Source organism: Solanum stenotomum, chromosome 8 (genome assembly GCF_019186545.1).
Source record: "Solanum stenotomum isolate F172 chromosome 8, ASM1918654v1, whole genome shotgun sequence".
Taxonomy (NCBI): domain Eukaryota; kingdom Viridiplantae; phylum Streptophyta; class Magnoliopsida; order Solanales; family Solanaceae; genus Solanum; species Solanum stenotomum.
The window spans coordinates 11,936,144-11,961,570 of NC_064289.1; the positions used below are offsets into that span (position 1 = coordinate 11,936,144).

At 31.6% G+C, this 25,427-nt stretch overlaps 2 protein-coding genes across 2 annotated transcripts; both read left to right on the forward strand.

Moving 5' to 3' along the window:
• The first annotated feature begins 1,995 nt into the window (after positions 1 to 1,995).
• On the forward strand, positions 1,996 to 4,098 carry LOC125872133 (GDSL lipase-like). Its single transcript, XM_049552812.1, has 6 exons — positions 1,996 to 2,242; positions 2,361 to 2,482; positions 2,594 to 2,790; positions 2,967 to 2,994; positions 3,092 to 3,356; positions 3,857 to 4,098. The coding sequence occupies exons 1-6, from the start codon at positions 1,996 to 1,998 to the stop codon at positions 4,096 to 4,098; spliced, it is 1,101 nt and encodes a 366-aa protein (XP_049408769.1).
• Positions 4,099 to 18,088: 13,990 nt separating this feature from the next.
• On the forward strand, positions 18,089 to 23,122 carry LOC125872132 (GDSL esterase/lipase 5-like). The gene is made up of 5 exons (XM_049552811.1): positions 18,089 to 18,341; positions 18,465 to 18,586; positions 18,882 to 19,106; positions 21,967 to 22,231; positions 22,792 to 23,122. The coding sequence occupies exons 1-5, from the start codon at positions 18,089 to 18,091 to the stop codon at positions 23,031 to 23,033; spliced, it is 1,107 nt and encodes a 368-aa protein (XP_049408768.1). The 3' UTR covers positions 23,034 to 23,122.
• The last annotated feature ends 2,305 nt before the right edge of the window (positions 23,123 to 25,427 follow it).

The window sequence follows — 25,427 nt, forward strand, 5'->3', positions numbered from 1 at the left end:
GGGTAATTATCGATTGGGGAGGGTTTTGATATGGAAATTATGGTGGAAACAACCCTAATTGGGATATTGGGATCTAGGGTTGATGAGATTGTTAGTAATTCGAGTAATTAGTTATCGTTTATTGATTCCCGTATTATATTAATTATTTGTAGACTAAGAACAAGTGGAACGAATCCGAAAAGGGAAGAATCAAGTTTCTTAAGGGATTCAAGCTTTGTTTGAGGTAGGTGATGGTTGTGATTCTATGATTGTGTGATGTATGTTTGTTCTTGCTTCATTATGATGCATGTATGTATGCGAATGTTGCATTATTGATCACATTAATTGTAAATGAGGATATATGAATGATGAATGCCATGAATCATGACTTGATTGTATGATTATGAGAATGAACTTTGTGATTGTGATTATGGCTTGTTGAATGGATCGGGTGTTGCGTTCCGATACACTAACTTGAATTGGTTGCCACATTGCGGCATAATTATGAGATCGGTTGCCACGTTTTGGCATAATCATTGGATCGGGTACCACGTTCCAGTATGCTAACAGTTTGTGTTTGGGTTCCATGAGAGAACCAATGACTTGATATAATTGTGATATGTGAGAGTTGTGAAACTGTTCGTTGTTCGTAAATGTTGATGATATTGTATATGTTCAGTGTATGCATGTTTATAATGTTGTTTGACTTACTTATGTTGCACTTAGTAGGATAGCCACGTGATCCTACCAGTACACTGTAGTTGTGTACTGATACTGCACTTGCTCTTTCTTTGTTGAGTAGAAAAGCATCTTCAGGCGGCTATTGACAGACCTCGCTTAGAAGATCAGTGATAGTTCGAATTCAAAGGTGAACCAGTTCTTCCGGGCTGCCATGAGTTCTCTTTCTGTCTATAGACTTTCTAGTTAGTTATTAGTTCATTAGTTTGGGGTTGTAACAGTTCTTGTTAGACTTATGGATCTTGTTAGATGTTTTGGTACATTGACTTTTAGGTTCTAGGCGTATTTTTCCGCATTGTTTAGTTGTTAGATCATTTGGAAGTTTATGGGAACTTCAATTTTTAGCTATTTAACTTGCTTCCGTAACTTAAATGCCTTAGTATTTTGGTTGAGTTGTTAGTTTGGGTTGTCGTAATGATTCTCCCACCGGAGAGTTAGTGTGGATGCCAATCACGATTGTCTGGGTCGTGACAGTAAATTATTTAAGTAGTGAGTCTAATAAGGGTAAATAATTAAATATATTGAATTGAGTACAATTTGAATAAATATTTTGCCTAGTGTATCTAATTTGTGTAATTTTCCTCTCTTTTTTCTTCAATACCAAATCAAGTCAAAATTTGATATTCGAATGCTCTTAGATTAGAATATTTGACTTTTGTATTTCAAAAATATTTTGTTCATTTCAATTTTTTGAAATAGGATTTTTTTTTTTTGCGTTTACCACCAATATATTATTTTGCTATATAACTAAGTCAAGTTAATATATTATATTTCATATTTAATCAAACAATGTCGTGTCAAATTAATCAGCAAACAAATTCAATGATTTCTATATTTTGTTTATTACTAATGTTGAATAAAATGAAATTGAAGCAATCCAAAGGGAAGAAAAAGATTGCCTACACGCCAAATTTTGTATAAAACAATAATATCAACTAGTAACCGACCATACTTTCCTTTTCTTTTAGAGGCTCATGTGTCATGACTTAGCCAAGTAGGTGATTTTTAATTCCAGTTTTTGTGATTTGGACTTAAAATGATAGTTCTATCACTTAAAATACTTATACGTTGGCTTATTGATTTAGGTAACTCAACTAAATTATTTTCTCAGTTAGTAAGATTCAGGATTCACTTAACAATCAATTAAAATCTGGTGCCACTTACGTTTCACTCTAATTTTAAAGCGTGACAATATCCATATGCTTTATGGAAATATATATACTATGCAAACATAAACCAAATTAATATATCCAAGTAATTGATCTTTCACAAACTCTAATGGCTTTGATCTCAAGTTTGTGCATCTTTGTTTTGGTAGCACATTTTGCCACACCAATTGTGTGCCATGAAAAACCTTATCAAGCTGCCCTTTTCGTATTCGGTGATTCAGTTTTCGATCCTGGAAATAATAATTACATCAACACCACTGCTCACTTCCAAGCAAATTATTTGCCGTATGGAGAATCATTCTTCAAGCCCCCTACTGGCAGGTTCTCCAATGGACGCCTCATTCCTGATTTTATCGGTAAATTTATTCACGTTTTCGCCTATTCTTTGAAAAGTATGTAATTGTGGTAGATAGTAGATAATCAACTTATGCGCAAGCTGACCTGAACACAATTATAATTGGTTGTATTTTGCAGCTGAATATGCTAATTTGCCACTTATTCCGCCGTATTTTGAAATTGGGAAGAAACCTTTCGTTCATGGAGTAAACTTTGCATCAGGTGGTTCTGGTTGTTTGGCTGAAACTGCTCGTGGCTTTGTAAGTGACAATATTTCCTTTAACTAATTACTTTTATGTAATTCTTGTTTTAATTTGATATTGGATGGACTTTTTTTTTTATAAAAAAAAATGTTGGTTTCCATTTGATAGGTTATAGATCTTCAAACTCAATTGAAATATTTCCAAAATGTGGCACAACTGATGAAGAAGAAAGTGGGTGAAACAGAGTCCAAACAGATCCTCTCCAATGCTGTATATATTTTTAGCACTGCCGATAATGATATGTTTGCCCCTTTATTTGCAAATTCGTCTTTTCCATATTCCGATAGAGAATATCTACAGATGATTATGGGTGTAGTTTGCAGAACTGTATTTCTTATTTATTATATCAACATTACATGTATATATACACTAGAAAGAAGCATCAACAAAGGTAAGAAAATATCCTACATATCTCTTATGATTCCTATAGATATCTCCTATCTATATAAGGTAATAGAATATATTTACAATATTCTGTAACAATGGGCAACTTGACTTCTGTTTTAAAGGTAATATTGATCTTTTCTATTTCATTTACTAGTTGTAGTTTTTATCTAGGTGTGTCAAATGGACAGGTTAGGCCAACTCTTTGTACTTTGTTTACAGGGAATTTACAAGGAAGGAGGGAGAAAGTTTGTGATGCTTAATTTGGGTCCATTGGGTTGTCTCCCTTTAATGAGAGCTCTCAATCTTCAAATTGGAGTTACAAATGGAAGTTGCATGGAGAAGGCCACCAACTTGGCCAAAATGTTTAATTTAGCTCTCCCAGAAATGCTCAAACAACTAGAGAAGCAATTGCCTGGATTTAAGTATACAATATTCAACTTCTTCAAAGTACTTGTAGATAGCATTGACAATCCAACAAAATATGGTGTGTTCTATCTCTTCGAACTCAAAATCAAGTATTTATATGTTTGATTATATATTGGGCACCGTTGATTTATGAAAGAATAACTATTATACCAAGAGTACTAGTGTACGATAAGTACCAACATGAATAAGTGGAGAGGTACGTACTTTTTTATCTTTAACCAGAGTTCTCAGGTTTGAACAATGGTATGAAGTCACCTTTGTTAAGGAATGCATAACCCCCAATGTAGAACTTCATGGTGTGAACCTGGATATAGTCTACACCATGAAAAACTTTCAATAAAGTAAAAGAAAGAATTGGAATTGATCATAGAAAGATAAAACATAAATCATAAATAGGTTGTCTATTTCTATTCAGTTTAAACACTGTAGCAGAAATTTCATGGTTCTGCTAACAGAGTAGAATGTAGATGCAATAATCATAACAAAATGAAATCACACAAATAAAAAGAATGTTTCCTTAGTCTCAATTTACTTATGATTTTGTTCTGTTTTGTTTAGGTTTGAAGATATCAGAGTCGGCTTGTTGTGGAACTGGTCCATTTCGAGGGATTCATAGTTGTGGAGGGAAGAGGGAGGTAGAAGAGTACAAGTTATGTAAAAATGTGAAAGATTACTTATTTTTCGACTCTGCTCATCCCAGTGAACTGGCCTATAAAAAATACACAGAATTGTTGTGGAATGGAACTCCAGACGTTGTAGCACCTCACAACCTAAAATCCTTTTTTAAACTTTCAACATAACCTGATGGTGGCATTTGTGGAATTCTTTTGTTAAAGCCCACTAAAGGAAAGAACAAATAATGTAAAAAGCTTGATCTCTAGTAATTTTTTTTGTGCTTGTTGTGTTCAACTTATGAGGAGTCAAACTTTAGATTTGATGAGATGACTTCATGTCTCAGTTGTCATGCAAGTTGTGTATGCAATTGGAGAAGGATTATTTGTGAGTGAATGTTCTTTAATTTGTTTTAAGTTACTTTGTTCAACAGCAATCTTTCTTTTGATCTCTGTTGTATTTAGGGGCTGCTCAATAAAGTTGGTCGTCTAAAGCCAAACTGTGATAAGAGAAGCGGCCCAATAAAGATGATGGAATACTAACTTTAGTCAAGAGCCGGGCACTCATCAGATGTCATCATATCCTTGGCAAAAACCAAAGTTAAAAAAAATATTGTTGATGAACAAAAACAATCGTTTTCTGCCTTCATTTTACTTATAAGGAAAACGAAGAACATGTTGGGCAAATGATTTTTAAAACCTGATTTGCAGTAATTTCGAAGTAACACATACCGGCCAGTATATATCCGTGAAGACATTCGTTTTCCAATTAGTTTTTGGTTGTTACCAGAAACGATCTTTCTGGATTAGGATTGAGCATACCTTTGAACCATTGATGTTTATCTTCTGAGAATTCGTAGTTTGTGATGAAAAACACACATGAAGTTCAACTATAATCAAACTCGCAAACCTGATACTTAATGTTGTACTTCAGGTGAAAAATTCACTTTTAGATATTCCCTCTTACACAAATGTTTTTTTTTTTTTTTTTTTTAAATGGCACAGTTTCTACAACTTGATCAATTGCTGTCACACACAAAAAAAAAGAAGAGCTTCATGGCATCGACTTCAGCCAGCCAACGGTCTTTACACATAGATGATAGCTATAAAATCTGATAGAGAAAAGTAGTCGAAAGCTGATTTTATGTAATAAATTTTTGAGATTATAATATTTTGAAATTAAATCACTCAGTTATTTTTTTAATAATTATATGTAATAAATTTAATAAACAATTACATAACTATATCAAATGAAGTTATAATCGTTTTCGAATTCTCTCACCGTATAGAGCTAGCTCGTACATATTATCCAATAGGTGATTGACTTAGCCAAGTATGAATTTCAGTTTTTGATTTCAATGCAATTTTAGACTTGACGGTTCATTAAAGTCGAATGTCAATCAAGTCTCACTCTAATTTTGAGGCATATTGACAATATCTTTTTTTTTTCCAATGTCCATGATAGTGGACTGTGTTAAGGTTTTGTTATGATTTTTTTACCTTATTTGAAGTTTTTTTTTCTTTTGAAGGAAAGTCAAAGTATCATCATAAATGCTTGAACTTTTTCAAAAAGGAAAATATAATTCTTTTCCATATTTGATTTATTTTTTCCTTAAGGAAAAAAATTTGAACTCTATAATTAAAGACGTCTTCTCATTTCAACAACACAATAGCATGCACAATCTAGTCGTTTAAAGACTTTTGCTCATGTGGAGATTTTCTCTCAACAATTTTTATGCTTTTTATTAGTCGTTTAAAGACTTCGCGCGATCATAAATTTTCTTACTTATTTTATAAAATAGTCGTTTTCTAATATTTCAATCATAAATTAATATTCAAGAGATTGACTTTATATTAAAAAATTATTTGAGAAAAGATGGTCTAAGCACACTAGTTTATTAACTCTTTAATTTTAAGAACGTTGATTGTAAGAAGGATTTGTGGTTACTTACCGACCCTTATATTTGCCAAACATGAGAGTAAAATTCATGTCAAAGACATTTTGAAATACTTAAAATTTCAAAAAACTAAAATAAAAGGTCAAATCAAAACATAATTTCATAAGTAATAAAATAAAATATCTCAACAAAATAATAGTGAAAGCCTACGGAAAAAAGTGTCAAAACCATATTATATTAAAGACTTTTACAATAATCAAATTATCATGAAAACTCAAACAAAAATTTTCACATAAAAACATAATTTATAGTCTTATACATGTATGTCATTTTTCAAGACGTTACAAAATCATTTCTGTAAATATTAACATTAATGTTCAAGATTCACTAACAATTATCTCAAAGGATATGTGCAAGACAATATGTCATAACATATAATTTAAAATATAACTTAACATATAATTTATTAAAATATAATTTAACATATATTTTATCAAAATATAATTTAATTGTTTTAAATTAGTTTTAAAAAAGGGAAAATGCATAAGTACCCCCCCAGCCTATGCCCGAAATCCCAGAGACACACCTAACCTTTACTAAGGTCCTATTACCNTAGGACCTTAGTAAAGGTTAGGTGTGTCTCTGGGATTTCGAGTATAGGCTGGGGGGTACTTATGCATTTTCCCTTTAAAAAAACTAATTTGAAGGCAAATTTTTTTTGATGTTGTAACTACAACTATGTATACTTAATATTTTAATATATCATCTAGCAATAAATATTTTTTTTGATAAAAATAATAAATAATACTAATAAAGAAAAATATACATGTGATGAAACTTTTACCTTGTTCATCCTTAACAAAATTGTGTTGTCATTATAATTAAAGAACTATGAAAAAAATTTCCTTTCAAATTATTTTGATAAAGTTTCATTTTAAAATCATCAAAGAACTGTCTTTTCTAAATTTTCCAGTGAAGCATCATCAATAATTTATCCAAAAAAAAATTCTTATACGTCTCTGGTACTTCAATAAAATTTAAAAATGGTTAATTTTAATGAGTCTTTACTTGTATATGATGTGATTCATATATAATCGACGATATGAAGGCAACCACTTAATAGAGGAAACAAAATGTTAATTTCAATTTTCTTCATGTTTCACTCGCAGTGTCTACATTCTAAATATAATCGGATAAAATATATTTTTATCGCCGACAACTTCAAATAAATAATTTTTTTGCCAATTCGCTCAGTTTCAGATTTTTTATTGTAAGTAGTATAAATATAAAAATTTAGTATTTATAAATTTAGATAATCTACACTTTACTCCTCTTTTGTACTTTTTGAATTTTCTCATTTTTATTATTAAGAAATCAGAAAAATGTAAAATAAATAAACAAAAAAGAATTAAGGAAAAAGAAGGAAATGTAAAAAATGAAAAAGAGAAAAAGACACCAATTAAAAAGTTTTGACAGGTATTCTAAAGAGAAATTAAAAGCAGTTTTTATTTTTTACTTTTTTGGCCCTCTTATTTTTCTCTTTCTCATTTCTTTATCCTCCATGCTTTCCCTCTAAATTCTAATTCATCTCCCAAGACTAAGAAAATTTCTTTTATTTGTTTTTGTAAAAAAAGGAAAGAAAAAATGTATGTAATTCCTTTTATTTTTCTCATTTTTATTTTCTTATCTTTTGTCCTTCTCCTCCTAGGTTGTCATTAAGATGAACTCTCCATTTTTTTCTTCTACTAATATTACTTTATCAGAAGTTGTGAATACATCTATAAAATATAATACCTTATATATGATTATATTCACAAATTTACGTAGTTTACATTATATATATCTAATATAATTAAATACACAAATTAATGCAATTGACATTAGAAACAACTTCATTTCTCTTTTTTAAAATGTCGTCAACTTATTCAAAATAATAAATTGGAGACATTTTTAAACAAAAAAAAATAAGATAATACAAATTAAAACGTTTTGACATATTATGCAAAAGAAAAGTTCTTTTAATTTGACTTTAAAATAATTCTGGATATAAATTCAAAATATGTTTTCTCATATAATTAAATATATAGATTTATGCAATTTATATTTGAAACATATCTCTCACTTTCTGTAACACCCCAGAAAATTTTTGAGATAAGACTCGAACCATCATTCGTAGTGAGTAAGTTTTTACCAAGGAATTTAATTTTTCGTGAGTGTTAAAGTCACTAGATGTAGCACCTTAAGTTCCAAGAAGAACCTAAGAAAAAGCATCCAAGTCATTCCTAAGTTTTCTTAAGTTTTGGGTCAACTTCAAATGACCATAACTCCTAGCACAGGATGAGTTAGGTGACCTACAAGATAGAAAATTAAAGCCCTTCGAGTCCTCTTTCCAACGCCACTGAGTTTTCTCAATTCCGAGTTCTGAGTAAGAAGTTATGACTGATTTACTAACGTCGCGCAAACCTGGCAGCAGCTCCGCGACGCGGAGCCAATACGGACCTCACTACCTGGTGAAAAATAATTCCACTCCCAGCTCATTTTAATTATTTCATTAGGGGTATTTTAGTCTTAAAAACCCTAGAAGGTCATCTAAATTGCCCTAAACGTGTAGAAAATCAGTTTTCTTAAATCAAAACCCTCTCATTCACTCCAAAGATTCTATGCTCAAGCATTTCAAGAAAAGTGAAGGCTAGGGTTCTTCTTTCCAGATTTTCCTTCAAGTTCTTCAATAATATGATTCATTCAGGTATGTAAGCTTTCATAGTGTTGGGTTTGTTCGCCCTCACGCCAATCATGTTTAATTCTATCCTTGAATTCGTTTTTGAGATTGAATTATTAAGTTCTTGAGAAATTCTGAAGTTTTAGCCAATATTGATAATCTTATTGAGTTCTTGAGGTTTGTGCTTCGTTCTTTGATAATGAAGTTCTCATTGAGTACTAGAGGCGAGGGTTTGCAAATAAGATGAGTTAATTGATTGTTCCTTGTGTGGGTTTCGCTGAAATTGTTTTGGGTTAAAAGAATTCGTGAAATTTGACCTTAGAATTGCAGTAGGTGTGAGTTGATTCGAGTATGAGAGAGGAAGAAAAGATCGGGCAAAAATATGTGCCCAGCTCCGTGTCGCAGAGGTGTTTTAAACATTCAGTCCCCCGAAAAGTACCCCCTCTCCGCGTCGCGAAGAGGATACGGAGTCCATTGTCTCAAAATTTATTTTTGCGATCAGAGATTTAATTCCATCTCCGCGTCACGCCAGTGTTCTTTAATTTGGGTCTTCTCCCGTTCTTGTGATCAACTATCTTAACCCTCCTAAATCATTGAGAGGCCCTACATTCTAAAACATAACCCTTGAATCCATAATTCAAATTCAAGGTAGAGTTAAGAGTTAAGTTTTTGAGAATTCTTTCAGACATTCTAAGAAAGTCCTTTAAGTCCTTTTGAGGAGTCTTCTACAATTTCTAATAACTTGTTTCAAGACTCGAACAAGTGAGTATGAGAGTGAGAATAATGTAGTCATGAGTCTACCTTGTCATCATGAGATCTTTCTTATCATGAACTATAACTCTTGAATTCATAATTCACATTCAAGAGAGAATTAAGAGTAGGGTTCAAGAAAACCTTTGAGTTCAATTGTGAATCCTTTGAGATCAACTATCGATTTGAACTAAGTTTTGAGGAAGTAAGCAAGAGAATGAGAAGGGTCGTATACATGAGTTCCATGTAGTTATGTAGACCATCGAGTCGAGTTGTTTCATGACCATAATTCCGCATGAACTTCGTAAGTTGAGCATCTTTTAGAGAAGTGGTATCTTCAAGTTCTAAGCCTTTAAGTGTTGAGTTACTAATCCCTTTTGAGAAACATCTTTGAGTACTTGAGTTGAATTGTTCATGCCCATAATTCCGCATGAACCCTACAAGTCGAGTAGTCTTGAGAAGAGAAGTATCTTTGAGTCCTTGAGTTGAGTCGTTCATGCTCATAATTACGCATGAACCCTCTGAGTTGAGCATTCTTGAAATGAGTAGCATCATTGAAGTTCTTGAGTTTCAAGTATTTGAGTTCTATGTATGGTTATTGAAAACCTTGCATTGAGTCGTTCATGTCCATAATTCGGCATGAACCATATCTTAAGAAGTCTTTTACAAATGTTTAAACTTTGTTTTAAGACTTAAAGCTTTGAGTTCAGTAAAGAGTAAAGAGTAAAGTTTGAAGTCCTTTTCTTCAAAAGTATATGGGGACTAAGTATTCCCGAAGAGTTTATAAATGTTTTCATAATTAAATAAGAATGGAAACTGAGATTTCCAAAGAGCTTTCGAGCTAGTTTTCAGAAAAGAGTAATCGATTTCTAAATGAAGCAAGAGAGGAAACTGAGATTTTCAAGAGAGCCTTTGACTAAGTTTTTGAGCAATTATCTCAAATCAGCAGAAAGAAGTATGTTTTTAAAACATAAGAGCTAGTATATTTTTGGGAGTAGTACTGAGCACTGATATGGGGGAGAGTTCAGACAACTCACAGCCCCCATAAACCATGTAGCCACCATGGGTAGAAAAGGGTCATACTTTTTAGATGAATCCTTTTCACAATAGACTAGTGGATCCACTTAGTAGTTCAAGTCCTATACCTTTGGCAGGGTATAGGATGCATTGGCAGTGTGAGGTAGATCGTTGTATCATCATTATAGCTCTTATGTGATGGTTGTCGGTTAGAGAAACTCCCACAGAAGTTATTGTATTTTTATATACATCAGTTTATTGTATTTTTACATACATTTCAGAGTTATATTATATCCTTGCATACACACAGAGTTTACAGGATGTTTTTAAACAGTTTGTTTTTTATATTGCACTTATTTTAAATTGTTTTATATTGAAATGAGTTCAGTCATATTGAGTTGAGTATCTAGAGTTGAGTACCCAGAGTCGAATAACATATCTTTGAGTTGAGTATCTTATCTCTGAGTTGAGTATCTTATCCTTGAGTACTTATAAGTTGAGTAAGTTTGAGTATCCTTGAGTATTCCTTGAGTTGAGTAAGTTTGACAAGAGGTAAGTATGTTTCCTTTTTATCAAGTTTCAATCTTATGTTTATGTTTTAGAATTCCCCTTACATGCTCGTACATTCCACGTACTGAGCCATTTGGCCTGCATTTTCTCATGATGCAGACATAGGTATTCAGGATCATCAACAAGAGCTTCGTTGATTCATCTGAGAGTTCGAGTTAGCTATGGTGAGCCTCCTTGCTTCCGGAGGATTTCATTTACCTTTCAATTATATCAGTTGTTAGGATGTCGTGGATCTTGTCCCGACTTCCAATTTTATCAGTTAGAGGCTTCATAGATAGTAAGTATAGTTGAGAAGTCTGTATTATTCATTTATTTTATTAAATGTTTTAAAGACTTAAGTTGCCTTTTTATGGTAAGTTGTATATACTTTATTATACAGAGTTTTCTTTGGACTTAAAGTTTGTATTTAATATTTCAGTTTTAAGTTTTTGCATGCTTAAGTTAGTCTTCCGCTTGTAGTCAGCCCAGATAAGGGTTCGCTTGGGGACCAACAATGGTTCTTGAGTGCCGGCCACGTCCAGGGTGTAGACTCGGGTCGTGACACCTTCTTGTGTAGTCACCTTTTTTTTTATAGGGTCCCAATTTTGAATCATAAATTGCTCCTTATAGAACATGAAAAGGAATAAAATATATATTAGTGTATGTTTGTGAAATCAATACAAATAATAGCATAAAAGTGTGAGCAAATGAAGGATAAAAAAGACATGAGAAGGAAATTATAGTAGGAAAAAATATATGTCTAATAAGGAAAATGAAACTTGAAGAAGGAAGAAGATGAAAGTAATGTAAAAATAAAGTAAAAATAAGCTTTCAGCAAATGAGGTAGTTTTTATGGATTTAGAATAATATTAAATGTGTAAATAAATGGTAAGACGTTTAATTTGAATATGACAACGTTTTTGGAAGATGCTTTTAAACTTTTAATATGGCAATGTTTGTGCAAGACGTTTTTAAACAACACTAATAAAACGACACTTACATTAATCTGTCATATTTAATATATTTGTAATTTATTTAAATTAAAAAATGGAAAGAAAATCTAAAAATTTGAGAAAATAGATAAATTCATTTCTTGATCAATGAGGTATGCCACATCAACAGACTTGTGATCCTCCTTTATATAAATATATAGATTATGTCTTTTAGTATAGCTTTATTTGTCATCTAATTTATCACCTTCTTAATTTGCAATTAAAATTTTCCGTATGACGCCCTAATCACTTTCGTACCCAATAGTTTGTGGGGGTTTAGGCATTGACTCCAACCTGTAAATGAAAGAAGAAAACAAGTATATGGAGGAGGAAATAGACCATAGCCCCCAGAACAAGAAAAAGGACGAGGTAAACTATCTCTTTGCTCATATTGACCATATCCATATGCTTCATCTGAAGATATAAAATTTCTCCGTGTGTTTGGCATTTTAATTTAATAATATACAACTCTAATTTATTCTTGATTTTTTTTTTTAAAGTAATAATACCTATTTTAAGAAAGGAGAGTTAGTAAGGTACACGTTACTAACAATATATATTATTTAAACAATGTTATGGTATAAAGAAATGAATCATGCCCATTAATCATTATTATTCAAGTGACTATTCCTCTGTGACATTTTAACCTAACTAAAAGAACTTCTACAAGCAAACATGCTACTCCAATATGGTATAAAGAAATGAATCAGAATCAAGCCAAATCACAAGAAATATTATAGAAATAATGAAATTGGAATAAAATCCAATTTCATATGAATTATGATCTCAAAATGAGTGCAAATTAACGTACTCTCTCCGGCCACTTTTACTTATCCACTATACTAAAAATAGTTATCCATTTTTTGCTTGTCGAGTTTAAAAATCAAGAGATAATTTATCACTTAATTCATAATTTATCTTTATTATTATACTAGTTTTTGGAAATGTGTGTTGCACGTTTGTCCCTTGTAATTACTACAAGATTTCTATATAATTAGAAAAAATGAATTTTATAATAGAAAATATGCGTGTATTTCACGCTACTTAGTATAAATATTTGTAAATGATTTAAATACAATTACAATATGTATAAATAATTATTCATAAAATTAAGTAATCAAAAGGGAAGGAGTGTAACATCAAAGATAGTGCCACATAGGCCGAAAAGGGGTAGAAAATTATTTATAAAATAAGTTCGGGGGTAATAGGACCTTAGTATAGTATAAGTGTGTCTCTGAGATTTCGGGCATAGGTTGGGGGTACTTATGCATTTTCCCGACAATCATATCAAAGAGTTTTAAGATATTCTATCATTTTGATACGTAGATTTCACATGAGTTATTAGTTGTGAAGATGTCATATAATGTTTGAAGAGAATATATAAAAATTTATCAATATCTATTACATTATTATAGCATCACAATAAATTGTACAACTTCAGATGTACATTATGTTCATTCCACAAATATTCAAAAATAAGATGAAATAGAGTAGACTAAAAACAATAAAATAGCTAATGAATTCTAAAACTTTTAAATAACAAAAATTCAAGAGAGAAACAATTCTAACTAACAAAAGCATAAATATATTTACCTCTTTTTTGTTGAATATGATGAACAATAACATCCATCAGCAATCATCCATCAACAATTATACATTAGAATAACTAAGTGTATGCATTAACATAAAGTAACTGTGATGAGCAATATAATTACATCCACCAATAATCATCCATCAACAATTATACATCGGAATAACAAAGTGTATGCATTAATATAAAGTGATTTTGAAAAAAACTTTTTGGTATATATAATTATGAGTCAGGAATTATAAAAGTCATTTAAAATTTGATGAAATACATAACATATATGAGAATCAGATTGGTTAAAGTTGGGATATGTAAAGTTTCTCACTAAAATCTAAATACGTGTGCCATATTAAGAAGTCTGGTAATTTAAAGGACATTTTGTTGTTTAATGTTTAAGGATATTTCAGTTTTTAAAAGATATAATTTACTGCCTTTTCTTGTTACGAAACACTTCATCTACCTAACTAAATTTTAGAATTCCGTGAATTAATTCTATAGAGAAATATAATGGATTAATACCATATAATTATTATTTAATATTTTATTAATTAGTTTTTTTCAATAATAACACTTCATCTACCAAACTCCATTTTAGAATTCCGTGAATTGATTCTATCTAGAAATATAATGGATTAATACTGTAACATCTCACAAATTGAAATGTCTAGGAAGAAGTTAAAGAATTGGAAATAGCCATTTTTGGAAAGACTGAAAATCTGGAAATTTACTTAAGTTAGGAAAAAGTGAGTTTTTGGTCAAATTCAAACGGCCATAACTTCTAACTCAGAATGATTTAGGAGTACTTCCAGATATGGTAGGAAATCTCTCGGAATGATCTTTCCAACGCCACCAAGTTTGCACGATTCCGAGTTTGTATGAGTGAGATATGTCCTTTGGAAGTTGGACTGTTGGAATAAGGAAATGTCCAATCCGGATTTTAAAGGGGCATTATGGTCTTTTCCTTACCCAATTATTTTATTTCGTTTTTGGGTCTAAACTGATCTTAGTCATTTTACGCTTTTGGAAAAAGAGTTAGGGTTTTGAGAGAAGAGAAAAGAAGAGGAGAAAAGAGAAGAAGAAGCAAGATTCGTCAAGATCGTTCAAGTTTGATTGTGGATTTCGTCAAGGGTTGATCCCTAAGAGGTATGTGAGTTCACACAGCATTAGGTTCGTTCACCCACGCGCCAAACATGTTTTATTTAGTGTAATTTCGTCCTAAAAAGATTGAGAATTTGATGTTCCTGAGTTGTATTCTTGAATTGCTTTCGTTCTTGAATTTGGGATGAGATTAAGGAGTTCTTATTATTAGAGTTGATTTGAGTTAGATTCTTGTGTATATGTTGTGGGTACCTGAATCTAAAAAGATATGGAGAAAAAGAATCGAAATTAGGTGAATTGGGGCTAGAAAACGAAGAAAGAACAAGTCGGGCAAATCTGGGTACCAGGTCCGCGTCGCGGACCCATTCCCCAGTTTTGAAAATTTTCTCCTCGTGTCGTGGAGCGGTCACGGACTGTTATGCCTCAAAATTGATTTTGCGACCAAAAAATTTAATTACATCTCCGCGTCGCAGGCCAGCTTTCAAGATGTGATTTCTTGATATTTTCTCATGTTTAGCTATCTAAAATCATTCCTAAACATCATGAGATCTGTCCTATCACAAATCTCAATCCTTGAATTCATAATTCAATTTAAGGATCAGTTAAGAGTCAAGTCAAGAGAAGTCAAGAGTCAAGTTAAGAGAAGTTCAGAAAGTTTTCAAAAGTCTTTTATAAATGTTTTAACTTTGTTTTAAGACTTAAGTTTTGAGTTGAGTAAAGAGTAAAGATTGAAGTCTTTTCTTCAAAAGAATATATCGGGACTATGTATTCCCAAAGAGTAAATGTTTTCACATTTAAACAAGAAAGGAAATTGAGATTTTCAAAAGAGCCTTTGCGCTAGTTTTTTCAGTAAAGAGTAAATGTTTTCACATTTAAATAAGAAAGGAAACTGAGATTTCCAAAAGAGCCTTTGAGCTAGTTTTTCAGTAAAGAGTAAATGCTTTCACAATTAAGCAAGAGAGGAAACTGAGATTTCCAAGATAGCCTTTGAGCTAAGTTTTGAGCAATTATCTCAAACTACAGCAGGAAGTTATGTTTTTAAACATAAGGAGCTACTATCATATTTTGGGAGTAGTACTATTGAGCACCGATATGGGGGAGCGTTCAGATAACCCACAACCCCCATAAACCATGTAGCCATCATGGGTAGAAAAGAGTCATACTTTTTAAGTGCTTTTTAGCATAGACTAGTGGATCCACTTAGTGAGTTAGGTTCTATACCCCGGCAAAGTATAGGATGGTCCTTGGCAGCGTGAGGTAAAACGATGTATCATCACTATAGATCTTAAGTGATGGTTGTCGGTTAGAGAAACTCCCACAATAGTATTTTGTATTTTTATATACATCAGATATATTTGTATTTTTTTTTATATACAAACAGAGTTCATATTATATCTTTGCATACATACAAAGTTATCATTGTATTTCTAAATACACAGAGTTGAAAACCATGTTTTAAAGCTTTTCTTTATGCTGCATTTATTTACACTGCTTTATATTGAAAACAATTGAGTTAAGTAAAGCCCAGGTAAGTGTTTCTTTCAGACTCTTTTCAAATTTATGTTATGTTTAGCATTTCAACTCACATACTCGTACATTCAATGTACTGATGACAGTTGGCCTGAATCGTATTATGATACAGATGCAGGTAACCAGGATCAACATCCAGTGCAACGTTGATCTGGTTGAGTACTCAGAGTCAGTTGGTGAGCCTCCTTGCTTTCCGAAGAGCTCATTTTTCATTTACTTTCTGTTTTAGTATTTCAGTTGTTAGGATGATCGAGGGTCTTGTCCCGATATCCATCTCAGTTATTAGAGGTTGCATAGATAGACAGTCAGTTAGTTCATTTGTCTTTACTTTGTTATTGACTTATGTTCAGAATTGAGTTCCCACTTTGGCTAAGTTGAATGTTTATTTCTAAAACAGTATGAGTTAAGTTTGAGACATTTGAGCTATCTTGCATTTGAGTTATTTTCTTAATGCTTAAAGTCTTCCGCTGAGTAAGTAAGTCAGGCCAAGGGTTCGCTTGGGGCCAACAATGGTTCTCGAGTGCCGGCCACGCCCAGGGTGTAGGCTTGGGACGTGACAGATACCATATAATTATTATTTAATATTTTATTAGTTAGTTTTTTAATAATATTTAAATTTAGTGAAGGTGTAAAATAGTAATCCAACTTTGAAGTTAAGATCTTCCACTTATAATAATATATGATTAGTTTTTTAATAATATTTAAATTTAGTGAAGGGATAAAATCGTAATCCAACTTTGAAGTTAAGATCTTCCCACTTATAATAATATATGATTAACTATAGTCATTTCTCAATATATGAATTTTCCAAAACACTAAACTTATTATATTTAAAGAGCGATATAGTAAAAATTATAATTCTATTTGTTTCTCATTAAAGGAGCATGTCAAGTTAAATAGTTCATAATGGACAAGTAAAAATAACTGAGTATATAATTGTACTCTCTATTAAAGAAAGAAAGAGAAAGAGCTTAGTTCATAACAATAATTGATGAAGAGACATATGCAAGATAAAAAGTAAACAATTGGCTCTTTTGTGGGTCATTTTCTTAATTGATAGTGAAAATGTAATTATTTTTTTGTCAACGCATATTTAAAGGTGATTTTTTTAAGTAGTAATTAAATTAAAAGCAATTAGCTCATTGCCATTCTATCATGAAATATTTTTTTTTGTTGTAGTGATTGAGTTATTGAGAATCGAGATGAGTAGTATATATTAAATTTTGTTACACAAATTTACGCTCAAAATAAGGGAAATTTAAATCATTGTTTAAAAAATAAAAAAGATATTATGGTATCAAGGCATTTGTTAAGAAGTTATGTAAACAATGAAAATACCACAAATTATACAATTTGTTTGGTGCTTAATTCCTTTCTACGAAGGTAGCGCTGAAGAGATTAAAGAGCAAAATAGTGTTGCTGTTTTTGTTCCTACAATGCAAAAATCACTTGCCTTGACATCTTTTTTCTCTTTCTCATCGATAGGATAATTCAATCGCCCTCACCCTGTCAAAATAGAGAACAAACCAAGTTCCTTTCTGATCCATTCATATGTGCACAAATCTCTTTCTTCGAGAGAAAAGGGGGAGTATTTCCTATAGAGCAAACAGTCTAAGTGTGGAAGCAATATTTCTTCTGTTTCAACTTATATATATATATATATATATATATGATGAGTACTACTATATTTTATTTTTTAAATCTTTCAAGAAGAATGATAAAATCCTTAATGATGTATTTTCCTTATATCACATGATATAATATATCTAAAACACAAATTCTAAAAAAAAAAATTATTTTTTTAACTCCACCTTTCGTTAATTAATACGGTCATATAAGATGAAACTGAGGGTAGATAAGAATTTACATCATGTTTTAACTTGTTTACTACCCAAAAATAATAGCCAGGCAGCCAACACTTTTTCACGTCGAGTTGATAGTTGATGCAGACACGTTTTTGTTTTTTTAATCATTCTGCACACCTTTAGTACTCTATATATATATTTCCAATTCTATGTAAATATAAACCATACCAATAATGGCTTTGATCTCAAGCTTGTGCATCTTTGTTTTGGTAGCACATTTGGCCACACCAATTTTGTGTATTCGCAGCCATATTCATCAAGCACCTGCCCTTTTCGTGTTTGGTGATTCAATTTTTGATCCTGGAAATAATAACTACATCAACACCACTGCTACCTTCCAAGCAAATTATTTCCCTTATGGAGAATCATTCTTCAAGTACCCTACTGGCAGGAACTCCAATGGACGCCTCATTCCTGACTTTATAGGTAAATTTATTCACGTTTTGGGCAATTATATTCCTTGAAAAGTATTTAATAGTGGGAGGTAGTAGATAATCAACTTTTGCGCAAGCTGACCTGAACATAATTATAGTTAGTTGTATTTTGCAGCTGAATATGCTAATTTGCCATTTATTCCGTCCTATTTTGAAATTGAGAAGAAACATTTGGTTCATGGTGTAAACTTTGCATCAGGCGGTTCTGGTTGCTTGGCTGAAACCAGTCGTGGCTCTGTAAGTCACAATATTTATTTCCTTTAACTAATTACTTTATGTAATTCTTGTTTCAATTTTATGTGTCCTTTTTAATGACTCAGCATGAACAAGGAAAAAAAATCCTCATTTCTATTTCTTCTGAGTCGAGCCTCTCACATATGACTTACCTAAAGCGGTGCTCACAGCAGGACAGAGGGCTGTCACAGAGAATAAAAAAAATAAAAAAATTACTTTTAAGTAATTCTTGTTTGCTTTAATATCAGATGGGATTATTTTTTAATTTTTCTTTAAATGTTGGGTTTCGATTGAACAGGTTATAGATCTTAAAACTCAGTTGAAAAATTTCGAAAACGTGACACAACTGTTGAAGAAGAAAGTGGGGAAAACAGAGTCCCATAAAATCCTGGCCAATGCTGTATATTTTTTTAGCAGCGGCAGTAATGATGTATTTGCCCATTTAGCAGCAAATTCGACTTCTCCAAGTTTCGATCAAGAATATCTACAGATTATTATGGGCAATTTGACTTCTGTTTTAAAGGTAATCAACTTAATTTTTCGTCTTTTCTATTTCTTTCGATCTAATTTACCAAACACATATTGTTACTTCCATTTTCTATATGTTGAGTTTTGGCTAGAGAGTAGTTAGACCTGGGCGTCTCAAATGGACTAAATTTAAGTAAGCCTAAATCAATTGACCTATTAACCCGCTCAATTGTTATTTGGGTTGAAATGACTTGGTCAAAATGAACTAGATAATGAGTCATAGCTCCACCCGCCCAACTCTTATGCAGTTTTTAAATTTCTTCATTTTTTTTTATGGTTTATTGAATTATCGAGTAATTAATTTTATATATCACAATATTGTACATGTAAAGATGTTGAGGTCTAATGGTATTAAAACAAAATAGACATTTTAAAAAATATTTTAATAAGATTTCTGATATGTCAATCTAGATTTTATATCAACCTAACGTTTAGGTCAGCTTAAAAGGGCATGTCAAATTGAATTGGATTAATAAATGGGGAGGTCATTAACTCGCTGACGGATCGTTTGTTTGTGCTTTGTTTAAATGAATGCAATAGGGAGTTTATATGGAAGGAGGGAGAAAGTTTGTGATGCTTAATATGGGCCCCTTAGGTTGTATCCCTACTATTAGGGCTCTCAACTTTCAAAAGGGAGTTACAAATGGAAGTTGCATGGAGGAGGTCACAAACATTGCCAAAATTTTTAATTCAGCTCTCCTAGAAATGCTCAAAAAACTAGAGAAGCAATTGCCTGGATTTAAGTATACAATATTCAACTTCTTCAAAGTACTTGCTGATAGCATTGATAATCCAACAAAATATGGTATGTTCTATCTCTTCAAACTCAAAATCAAGTATTTTTATGTTTGATTATTATATATTATGCACCGATGATTTTGTCCTGTTTTATTTAGGTTTTAAGATATCAGAGACGGCTTGTTGTGGAACGGGTCCATTTCGAGGGATTTTGAGTTGTGGAGGGAAGAGACAGATAAAAGAGTATGAGTTATGTAACAATGTGAAAGATTACTTATTTTTCGACTCTTCTCATCCTTCTGAGAAGGCCTACCAAAAATACACGGAATTACTATGGAACGGAACTCCAGACGTTGTGGCACCTTACAACCTAAAATCCTTTTTTGAACTTTCAACATAACATGATGACAATTCTATTAATTGTTAATGCCTACATTTTGTTTGAGTGGTTGTTTTGTTTGAGTGGTTGTTACATATTGTTTCATAATATATCGTATTGTATTGTAATGTAATGTTTTAATGAATACAATGTTTTACATTCTCCGTTGCTACATAATATTACACATCAACAATTTGAATGATAAACCTACAAGAATAGAAGGGTACGAGATAGAGGTACTAAATAAATGTAGGGTAAAGGCAAAGATAGAATTACTAAATAATAAAGGGAAACTCATATATGTCATTTAACTTTGAGAAAAAAACTCATTTATACCCTCTGTTAAAAGTTTGGTTCACCTATGTCATTTCCTTTTGAGAAAAAGCTAATTCATGTCATTATGGGTTAACTAAAAATTCATCTAGTTTTGCAAACTCATTTTTTCCACGTGGGCGAACAATGATTCGGCCACATCATTAATTTTTATTTTTATTTAAAAAAATCAATCAAATTTCTAAAATCCATTTGAATTATTTTTAAAAAAGCACCCAAATCATAAACATTTTCTAATAAAAAACAATCATCATTAGAAAACATATGTGTTATAAAGAGAAAAAAAAAATTACTTATTTGGAAAAATGATATTTTTGACTTATTAAGTAACAATAAAAACATTTGGATCAAACTATTGACGGCAAGAGCTCTTTTTAGATCAATCTATTTACTGCTGATATTTTTTTACAGTTTAAGGACAATTTTACCTCTTTTCATTTTATTTTTTAATCATGAACGACAAAATTCTGTATTTATAGATTTTAAGTCCAACTTTCTCATTTAACCCTTAATGACATATTCTCATGGTATATTAAAGGGAAAAGAGTCTGAAAAATACTTCTACTTTGACCGAAATTGTTGTTACGTTACCAAACTTTATGGAGGACCTTTTACCACATGGACACATTACTATTTAAAATGATGCAATATTTATGATGTCCACGTATACACATATATACTTTTAAAATACACTATTAAATAGTACTGGGGTAAAAGGTCCTTTCCAAAGTTTGGTATCGTAACAGCAATGTCGGCCAAAGTTGAAGTATTTTTTCAAACCCTTTTCCCTATATATATATGGAAGAAATGTTAATATGTTCCGAAACACAAATTCTAATTCCTTCGTAACTGAGTTGACTTTTGAATATAATTAAGATTTTACATCATGATTTAACATGTTTGGTAAGTACGTAATGATTGTCAGCCAGCACACACTCTTTCAATTAATTGAAAAACTTGCTTACTCTTTACATAGAGGGATAGTGGATGCATACAAGTATTTTTTTTTATTAATAATTATGCACATCACTAGTACCTATATATATATATATATATATATATATATATATATATATATATATATATATTTCTAACTCTATANTAAACCAAACCAATAATGGCTTTGATCTCAAGCTTTGTTTTGGTTGCACATTTTGCCACCCCAGTTGTGTGCCATAAAAGTACTTATTTGTTTTCTAAAAAAAAAAATGTCAAAAACCTCAATTTTCTTTTAAAAAATAATTTTTGACTTTCTAAAACGTTGGCTAAATAAGCTATAAATAATTCTTTGAAAAAAGAGATAAGGATCAAAAACATACGTGAACTATCATATTTTCATAACTCACCTTAATTATTGGTTATTACCTTTTCTTAACTGAGATATTACTATCTATCAATGTAACAGGGGATTTACAAGGAAGGAGGGAGAAAGTTTGTGATGCTTAATTTGGCTCCATTAGGTTGTCTCCCTTCTGTTAGGGCTTTCAACCTTCAAAAAGGAGTTACAAATGGGAGTTGCATGGAGAAGGCCACAAACTTGGCCAAAATGTTTAATTCAGCTCTTCCAAAAATGGTCAAACAACTAGAGAAGCAATTGCCTGGATTTAAGTATACAATATTCAACTTCTTCAAAGTAGTTGCAGATAGCTTTAATAATCCAACAAAATATGGTATGTTCTACCTCATTGAAGTCAAAATCAAGTATTTTTATTTTAGGAATAGATATTATACCAAGACATTCCAATAGGAGTTAGTGGAATGGTAAGTACTTTTTCATTCTCAACTAGAGGTCTCAAGTTCGAGCATTTGAGTAGAGAGTTGTCTTTGTTAAAAAGAATTTTACCCTCAATGTAGCACTCCCCGTGAGAATCTAGATTTAGTTGAACTCCTATGCTGGTAAAGACACAGGCGGAGAAACCATAAAAAAAGAAAGAACCAGAATTGATCATAGAGGAGAATCTTAGTAGCTCAACTGATTGACTAGCTAAATTCTCACCTTGTTGGTGAGGGTTCAATTCCCACCTTGTAATCGAGAACGGATCAATAGATTTAACTGAAGAAGCAATTTCATGGCTCTGCTAACAAAGTAGAATGTAGATGCAATGTTCAAAACAAAATGAAATTACACAAACTATATATGTAGAGAAAACACAGAGTCAAATGTTTGTTGTTATATAAAAAATGTTTCCTCGGTCTTAATTTACTTGTGAATTTTTTCTGTTTTGTTTAGGTTTTAAGATATCAAAGACGGCTTGTTGTGGAACGGGTCCCTTTCGAGGGATTCTTAGTTGTGGAGGGAAGAGGCAGGTAAAAGAGTATGAGTTATGTAACAATGTGAAAGATTACTTGTTTTTTGACTCCTCTCATCCCTCTGAGCAAGCCTACCAAAAATACTCGGAATTACTGTGGAATGGAACTCCAGATGTTGTAGCACCTTACAACCTAAAATCCTTTTTTGAACTTTCAACATAGACAATCTTTAGATTTGATGTGATGACTTCATATCTCAGTTCAGAAATAAGTTGGAATAAATGCAATGTTCATTTGGTTGAGATCAATAAAAATTTCCCTCTGTGTACAACGACTTTTTTTTCTCTGTTTTCATCCATTATTGGACCTTAAGAAGATGAACGCAAATGTAGATTAGAGTTGTCGAGGTATACTTTGAAATATTAAATATATATGTGTTTGAGTTACTCACCTGAAAGAGAAACGAGAAAATGCTAGACTGGGAGTTGATGTCTATGTTGCTCGGACTCTTCAAAAATGTCAAAGGGATGCGTGTCGGATTCACCAAAAGTAGTGTATTCTTTAAGAATCCGACACGGGTGCGACATTGAAAATAAAGAGTCTGCGCGGGTTGATGTTATGCATCATGAAAAGATACAAAGAAACTTCTCCATGTGTTTGGTACTTCATTTTATAATACTAACTAGGAGTATTATTTATTCTTCAAACCAATAACGCCTATTTTAAGAAAGAATAGTTGGTAAAGAATACACGTGAACTAACAAATTGAAGAATCAAAAGTACATATATAAAACTACTCCGAATTAAACGATGTTATTTTTTAAGCAAAAAAAATGTGATTTATTTGATACTCGTTTACTTGCTCCCAACTGCTGCCAGATCAAAATCTATTAAACAAATACTCGTTCCGTCACAAATTAGTGGTCATGTTTCGCTTTGTTGTAATTGATTTGACTATTTTTTAAAGCTAAATTGAATAAGATTAACTTAATATTTTATAATTAAAATTTATATATTAAAAAACTATACAGAAAAATTCTAAAAGTTACAACATTTCTCATGTAAATTTGATCAAACATTTTAAAATATTGATCAGTTACCAACTTCCCATAGTTTAACTCTTAAAAAAAGAAATAGGACAACTAATTGGGACAGGTGGGAGTAGTTTTGTATTAAATCAAATAATCTTAGGAAATGTGGCGTCAAGTGTTTGGTTCAATTGAATTCTTTTTAGGGAATATGTCTTTCGTTTTTTTGAAGAATCTTTTTTTTATGAACATTTATTTTAATTATATTTTTGAAGAGATACAAATATCTTTCTGATGCATAAAATAAAGGGAGGAGAGGAAACAACCCCCCTCTCTTTTTTTTTTTTTTTGCAATGAGCTCGATCGAAAAAATATTCAAGGAGTTTCAAAGTTGAGACCCCACACATTTGGAAGATCTCTTACTCAATTTGCTAAATTGTTACCGGCAATTCTTAATTGATTGAACGGAAAAAGTTTAATCATAGTTAAGTAATTTAGAAGAAAAATAGTATATATATAGGTTGAGATTCCTTTTGTACTATTTTTCTTCTAAATTATCGAAATAATTATTTTTTCCACTTATTCAATTTGGAATTGAAGAAAAATATTATCTTTAAAGAGTTAAGTAATTTATCAAATATTAGTTTAGAGAGGTTACCGTACTTGTAAAAATACCATGCTCATTAGTCATTACTATTATTTAAGTCATGACTATTTCTCTGTGACATTTTGCTCTGTCCAACTCCAAACAGCCTTTTTAGTAGTATATCTTGTAGAAGCAAACATGCAACAATATAGTATCAAGAATTGAATCAAAATCAAGTCAAATCACAAGAAATATTATAGAAATAAAGCAATTAGAATAAAATCAAATCTCATACGATCTAAAAAATATAAGGTAAAAAGTTATTATCTTTTCCTTCGCTTGAGCAAGGAGAAAAATATTGTATCCATCCATCTCTCGAAGAGATCTAGCACGGTCGAATCGAAATGAGGTTGAGATCTTCTATCTTGATATTCATATTTTTTTCAAATTGTAACAAAAACTGAATCTCCTTAAACTTATTGATGTATAATAAATATTGTAATGGCTTTGTGATAAGTGCTTATGTTCCTAGATGTTTTGATGATCTCCTCACAAGTGCAGGGACCTGGTCCTCTGCAGAGTATGAATACTTGTCCAGTGGTCAAAGTGCTGAACAGCTGTAAAAGTTGTCCGTGTCAGAAAGTTGGTGAAGTTGCAGAGTGCTTCACCAATCAGAAGCGGCGTAGTTGTTTTGTAATGACCCTCTTGGTCATTTCTGTGTCTTGCCTTCTGTGTGTCGTTTAGAGCGTTCCTATAGCAACCCTAGGTCATTTATGACTTGCTGGGACTGATAGTTCGGTCACCTGGTCGTTCGTTTGGTCCTAGTGTGAGTTTTTGTGTTTTGGAGCTTATGAACCTTGAACGATCATTTTCGATCAAAAGTTCGAGAAGATGACATCGGAATCCAATTCTGACGATTTCATCAGCTCCGGAAGGGTCATTTTAGGCTAGTAGCATGGTCGTCATGACTCCCGAGGTTTTCAGCGTGAGTCGGTGCGATTA